The 7520-nt window shown below is 38.2% G+C and overlaps 1 protein-coding gene across 2 annotated transcripts; it reads right to left on the bottom strand.

Moving 5' to 3' along the window:
- Positions 1 to 597: 597 nt before the first annotated feature.
- LOC127792337 (B-box zinc finger protein 22) lies at positions 598 to 7266 on the bottom strand. Of its 2 annotated transcripts, XM_052322801.1 has the most exons (4): positions 6904 to 7265; positions 3020 to 3448; positions 1163 to 1477; positions 598 to 1027 (listed from the first exon to the last, which is right to left on the bottom strand). In XM_052322801.1, exons 1-3 carry the CDS (start codon positions 7084 to 7086, stop codon positions 1202 to 1204), a joined length of 888 nt encoding a protein of 295 aa, XP_052178761.1. In that variant the 5' UTR covers positions 7087 to 7265; the 3' UTR covers positions 598 to 1027; positions 1163 to 1201. The 2 variants fall into 2 exon arrangements, with proteins under 2 accessions (XP_052178761.1, XP_052178762.1); XM_052322802.1 differs by having other exon boundaries at positions 598 to 1477; positions 6904 to 7266.
- Between the last annotated feature and the right edge of the window lie 254 nt (positions 7267 to 7520).

Here is a 7520-nt window from a genome sequence, read left to right as displayed (position 1 = left end):
TAATTTTTGAAATTGATAATTTGTGAAGAGATACGGAAGAAATAGAAGAACAGAAACCTAGGAGTGATTTCGGGCAATGGAGCAGCGACGCGACAGCACGTCACGTGAGAGCCATGCAGCACGCCAGAAATGCGAGCCAAAATGCTGGCAGGCAGCCGCACGCAAGAGACGGGGAAGAGAAACTGTTGAGCAGTGAGAGATTCTCAAAGGAAATTAGGGCAGAGAAATCGGGGACTTGACTGGAATATGTTGATTTCTTCAAGGGTACAACTTTCATTTACTCGATCAAATATGTTGTTTTTAAGCCCCCCAGCATATCCAAAAAGTTACGAAGGCTTGACTTGTCCCATCATAAACTGATAAACGAGAGAAATGAATAGTTGTCACTCTTCATCTCATAATATAATAGAGGTTTTATGTGAGTTCATTAAAATATATTTGAGATTACACAAGTTTAATATAGTTTGATATTGTGGTTACGTCCAAAATAAAGATATAAAAGTTCATTACATGAACAATGATCGATATTGGGTTCAATTAATAGAGAAAAGAAAAGTAAAAAAAAAAATCTTAAAGTTTAGTGACTTTGAATCAGAGTATAAAAACTGTACTTCTATCATATTTGGATTTGGGTTATTCGAACTGGAATTCAAAAGTCTCAACCATAATAACCATAACAGAAAACAATCCAATTCCCACACAAGATCTGTGGTGCCAATTCCACGAGGACATTTGACCACTCTAGAAAGACCATTAGCAACAAAAGAACTTCATGGTAACAAGCAAACACGCTCAATCCTGGATGATTAGAAACTTCTTAAACAAGGGATATTTGTATTAAGAACCCACTAAGCAACCAGCTCACAGCATCACTTTCTGTGTCTTTTTTATGTAGGAATGTATTCCTCATCAACTTGTTCAAGTATTTTGCAGTAATATGTGGTTGGTCCCACATTGTTCTGCAGTATGCCACAAGCTCACTGTCCCTTAGAAACAACCGAAAGGATTCTGCAATAATGTTACAGCCCTACACAAGAAGAGTGGAAAGAAACACTCAAAAGATGAGAAAGACTGCTAAAACCACATATATCAGCTCAATTTACTTCATCTATGGGAGAGTTGAAAAAATAGTAAATGTTATGCACTAAGGATCAGCTACAACCATTGACTAGTAATCTGGACTGAGCTTCAGGGAAGTGGATTAGAATCCCCTTCGCCGTTTTGAACTATTGCCACCTGGCTGATAATGACCAGGGTTTTGCAAGGGTGAGTAGCAAATGTCAGGCACAAAGACTGGAGCATCAGAAAGGTTACGATTTGGCCAGTGAAGCCCCGAGGTTGTAGGAGGGGAAGGGACCTGTGGAACTAGCCAGGATGCATCAGGCACCTGACCCAAGTACTCTCCGTCTTCCAGTTCTTCCTCTCCAGCTCTTAAAATAGGGGAGCAGTCAGACTCCCCGAGCTTACCACTATCAGCCTGGTAAAATTAATTACAGAGAAAGAGTGTTAGGCAGTGCCTTTGCTATGGCTGTATACCTGGAAGTCAATAGAAACCCATAGCATAAAGTTTAAATCTAAAACTCGAGGGCAGTTGATTTCTCAAACTATAGCGGAACAGAACCTAAAGTTAGCCTAAAGAAATAACAAGAAACATTATATTCACTACTTATAATATCAAGCAAGCATTAGAATTACCCAAACATCTCGAATTTCAAGGATGGCTGAGTCCAACTTAACAAAGTAGGTGACCTTAGAATGAACTGTGGGTGCTTTTGATCGCTCCATTGACAATATAGTGCAAGCAACTTGCCATTTATGGCTTGTGGAAAGAAATCTAAAATCCGATAAATGCGAGAAAGAAAAGTATATGTTGTAATACCAGATGAAGTATTTAAAACAAATATAATTGGCATAACCACTAAAAGGGATAACATAAGCACCAAAACGATGGCCCTGGCTTCTTTGTCTTGTTACTTTTTAGGTTTTTAGCTAATTCTCCAGCTAATCCATAAAGTATCTGCATTGCAAGAGAAATAGACTTCCTCAGAAATGAAATAAATCCATGCCAAAAGCCTACTGGATGCTTCTCAAGGATGGCAACAGGAGCTCGCTTGAAATCACAGAAAAAATCATTAAATAAGCCACCGCAACGACAATCACATGCCCTAATCCCACAAGCTGGGCCAGCTGCATGAATTCTAAACCTCCATGCATAAAAGAATTAAAAAAGCCAAATATGCTAAATTTATAAAAACTTGATTCCAAAAGTTACTCTAGCAAAGATGCCATTTCATAAGTATAAGAACAGTACTAAAGAAATGCTACAAACCCACTGCCTACATGTCTAAAGCCATATCAAATACTCAACAAATTCAAGAAAAGAAGATTAAAAAGGGAAGAAAAAAAAAACACTTCAGGAAAAACATGTCATTTATTTTTCAATCAGAGAATCACTCAATTCAAAAGTTGGTAGCAAGGTCTAAACAAGAGCATCCAAATCACAGTCAGCTCTAATTGGCTAAATGGCCAGAACAAAGTATACTGCAAAAGATCATTGTATGATCAAAACACAGCTGTCCAACTTGGTATCACAAGGCTCAAAGACAGCCTGAATTAGGACCACAAACAAGCAATGACAATTCAACTATAATCCCCCTGTTAGCATGGCAGCCAAAAGATTTGCCTCATGAGCACAAGATTTTAGAATCCACAAATTAATAATACGAGCCCATGACAATTTGAAATATCCTCCATGCAATTGTAGCAGTATCTAGGTTTCTCATCTCCAAAGTCAGCCCTTAATCTCTCTGAAGTGTACATGGTTACCTATTTGTACAACTACATACATATCCATGAAATGGTATATAATTTACTATTCTCCACCATCAGTGTGCAAGTGCCAAGAGCAGATGCTATCTACCTCAGAAATTCTTTCGGGAGCCAATATGATTACTCTTTGGATGCTAAGGAAGTACCTAAAAATGAACAAGATGAATATAGTATACACCTAAAACTATACCTTGGATGAGCCTTTATCCATGTAGCCATAGTTCTCATTGAACCCAGTTAGTCCAAGATAATCATCAAACTGCCATGGCGGAATAGTAGCAGATCCTCCAGAAAATTGGAATTTGGATGGTGCAACATTCCCAAGTCCACCAACTTGGACAGGTAATACTTTGTCATGTTGACCAGCCAACGGCATTGGGGTACGGGTACCAATTCTAGAAAGAGAATAAGATTCTGTTTCTAAGATTTTCTCACCAGACAGTGACTTCCCCGAGGAACTAGATGCACCAGGTTCAGCAGATTCGAGCCCTACATTTACTCCTGTAAGTAGAAATCTCTGATGAGCTGAGACATGGGTATTTGCTGTATGTATGGCAACATCACATTTCCGGCAGAGTAAAGCTCGGTCCTGAAGACAGAAGAAATAGCCAACCGTTTCCTGTATAGAAGGCAGTTCATTAGTATTTCTTAAAACAAATAAAGGGAAATTCATTCTCCGTTGTAAATTTAACTTTCTATTAGGCAGAAAAAAGAAGTCTGTGATGCTTGGTCAAATTGCTCAAATTAATTAATGGAATTCCCCATGCATGAGGCTTTCCACTTTCCAGGGGAGTCATTCTCGTATGCAGCCTTACCCTCTTGGTTGGTTACTCGCCCTGTAAGGATCAAATTTCTTTTTCTAAAATGAGATAAAGAAATTAGGAAGGTGTATTTCTTGATTGATTAGATTAGTGCACATCCATACCTCAAACAGCAGCAATGCCACTTCAACTAAAGAGCAACAAACATATTCATAATGTCTGCTTATTATTTCTCTTGTTCTTACTTGCAATTTAGTATGACTCTCATAACTTTCCTGCCATTTTTCTCCTTTTCTGATCTGTAAATGTAATACAAAACAGTTGTGCCTTACCATAGCATTGAAATGCATGATTTGTAAAACACCCCCCCCCCCCCACCAAAAAAAAAAAAAAACACAAACAGTGTTAAGAATTGAACATCTTTCTTAGTAGCAGGCTCTGGGGAAGGAATAGGAAAGGTGATTTCACTATATTTCTACCCAAGAACAAAGCCTATCACAATAATATTTTTTTATTGGGGCAACAGATCAGAAAAGTCAGATTGTCCATCTTTTCTTTCATCTTGGGAGGAATACGATTGGGAGGGGCTAATTCAAAGCCCACAAGTAAAATAAGAACAACCCTACATTCGAAGTCCCCTTTTACTATTAGCAAGAGCTTGTTTCAATTGCTACTCATAAGGAATTGATCAACTTCAAACACAGTATCAGGAAGTAAAGCTAGGGGAACCACACTATCCACAGGCTTACTAGCTAAATATTGGTGCATACAATACGCCCAGTAGCTTCTCACAGATTTTCATAACCTAGATGTGCAAGAATGGAACATGTGTTTGAAATGGATGTCCAGGATATGATATATATCAGGTGTAAAAAATTTCTGCATAAATTGGGTTGGTATCTAGTATAGTTCCCTATCCACGATTTTGCTATTTATTGGGGATTTTTTTCTGGAAGAATATAGGATGTATCCCCAGGAGATGTAGAAATAGAAAGAGGAAGTGCAATATGAAATCCTTTTCTTAGGTACAACTACAAAATAACAAAAATTATGATTAGATTAATACCAATGGATCATTGTCAATCATTGATTGAATGATAAATCACTACAAGTGATGGAGATACATGATTTGAATAATTAAAAATCCAATATTTTAAAATTGTGTCTAGAATGACTGGAAAGTGGAAACAAAGACTCGATATAATTTGACCATTATGAAAAAATCCAAAATCTTTGTAGACAAAGCTAATCATTACTTACCAACCACGAGGTGAATGGAATCCAATGCATAGATCAATGTTAGGACCCCCGTTATTCATATCTATCAAAGGCATAAGGGGAGGGGGGGGGAAATCAGGGGCAGCCAAGGAAATTGACTCGGGGGCAAAAGGGTCCAAAGTCGGTTAGGCGAAGAATATTCATTCACGTGGCTGCAACAGAATGAAGAGAAGGTATAAAAGGGGAGGAGAAAGGAGAGAGAGAGGGGAGGAAAATTCTGGACAACAGTTGTGGGAGAGAGAAGGCCCTCTCGAATAGGCCGATTTGTTGTTTTAGCATATACACGTTCTAGCAAGTGCTGTAATCCTTGTAAACACTGGATTTTCCACTGTTCTAGTACTAAATTCAATCAAAAGAGTGAGTTTCTATCAATCAATTAATAAAAGAATTTGAGAAAGCTTTTATTGTATCGCTTAAGTTACATAGGAATTCTTGAACCCGAGATTTAAGAATAGCAAGTTTTTCTTTACCCATAATAGAATAACCAGTTATTAGAATAATGAAATAGATTATATTTATCAAGAGTACAATCACATGGACACAATACTTATTGTATTTCTTGATTAATTGAAGCATTTCTTTGTGGATTCCTATGTGAAGGCTTTGTAGATGTGTCTCCAAATATTCCTTGATTGTTTCTTCCAAGAGGAGTTCCTCTAATTCTATGAATTTTTCTAGAATATTCTTTTTCTTGAATATCATTCACAAAAGCTTCAAGTTGTCTAGTATCCACCAATTAATAACCCAAAATTCTAGACTTTTATTAAATGCGAGAAAATCCACCAAGGAAAAAATACTATATATGCAAGAGAGAGAAAAGGATTGAATGCTTTTTTTTTTTTTTTTTTCATTTTTGTATTTGTGAATTGTTAATGAACCCAAGCCCATAAAGCACGAATACTTCCTAGGGGTGACCGTACAAATGTTGCTAATCTGTCAGACACTCCGACACGTATTGGACAAGCCCACGTGAGCATCTAACACTTTCTTAAAATTTTTTAAAGGGATACGGGAGGGGACATGCGTTGGACACATGTCTCCCCTATGAGGACACTTCAAAGACAAAAAAGAAAGGGTTTTCTTTTTTACTCTTTAATTTTACGACTTGGTCTTGCGTGATTCTTTCATTTTTCCATGTTTTGATTGCATAACTATTCAGTTTTCATACCCTTCACGCTTCTTTTCTCCAACTCTTAAAACATCAACAGGATTGTGAATAAATGCATACTAGTGAGTATAGAGTATAGTTTTGAATCTTTCGTTAATTTATTTTGCTTTAATGTTATAAAAAGATATTTTATTAATTAATGTATCTTGAGCGTGTCATGTCCTACTTCCTTGAAAATGTCGTGTCCTGTGTCTCATATCCATGTGTCCATGTCCATGCTTCATAGACCCAAACCCATATCCACGAAGACTTGCTAGTTTGAACAAGAGAATGAAAATCAAAGCCAGAATGAGACATCTAAGAATCAAAAGACATGCCGCTACTTGCTACAAATGTTGGCATATTTGTCTATCTCTGAACGCCCCTGTATCAATAAACAGATTGGGAACACCAAAATCCCCACCAACACGTAGCTATAGCCCATAAGGAATATCTTGGCATACCATCAACTAAACCCTCACCACCAATCTATTGAAACTAAGTGAAAAAAAAACTACCACCGTGTGGCCAGTTTGCCAGCGATTTGGGCCATATCACTTGCAATACCAGCCTTGAATTTAAACTGGGTGCAGAAGCCTAGCCTGCACCACAGCACCCTTACATACTGCTACTGCACTTTGGCCTTGACGACTTTGAAGTCAGGTTACAACTTATAAGTTCTAAATCAAGTGAGTTGATACCTGGCAGAATTATAAAAGAAAGTGAAAGGAACTAAACTTTTCATCTGGCGGTGTTCACAATAAGTTAAGCAATTCATGGGCTTTAGAATCCAGAAAAACCAAAATCCATTCACCAATCATCTAAGGATTCCTATAAAATTAACCCTACCAGATCAAACGATGAGCCGTGGAACAACGACGAATATACCTGGCAGATGTCGCATTTAGGCATGGGCGAGGACGAAGAAGAAAGAGGAACCCTCTGGTGCTTTCCGGCCAGTTTGTTGGCGGCGTGAACCTTCTCGTCGCACGCCCAGCACAGCGCCGCCTCATCCGCACAGCACAGCACCTTCGCCTCCGCTACCTCGCAAACGTTGCACTGAATCTTCATCTTTATATGTTCCCAGACAAAAACCCCCTCTCTGGCATGGGAAGCGAGTGAGATGAAAACCCTAGCTCCGATAGCTACAGATAACTTCAGGAAGCAGCAGTAACGCAAGAAGCGAAGCGAAGCGAAGAAAGGGGAAGAAGCAAGTGGAGACGAGAAGTAAGTAGGTAACAAGGAGAGGGGGCTACCATAAACCCATATTAATTTCTAGGCTGCTAAACTGATATTTTCTGAGGCTAAGCGTGGCACGTGGCAGATTTCTAGTGTTCTTGTCGGAGCGGCACGTTGCTTAGCTGACCGGCGGCTGGCGCCGTAATAAGAGATATAAAATTTTGCAAAATTTGGAATTTTCTGAAATCTTACTTTCATTTGTAATGAATTTTACAAACTTTTAATTTTATTACTTTTTGTGAATTTTATTTTTATATTTTGTGTTT

Source organism: Diospyros lotus, chromosome 15 (assembly GCF_014633365.1).
Source record: "Diospyros lotus cultivar Yz01 chromosome 15, ASM1463336v1, whole genome shotgun sequence".
Classification (NCBI taxonomy): domain Eukaryota; kingdom Viridiplantae; phylum Streptophyta; class Magnoliopsida; order Ericales; family Ebenaceae; genus Diospyros; species Diospyros lotus.
This window is presented reverse-complemented; position numbering and strand designations above follow the sequence as displayed.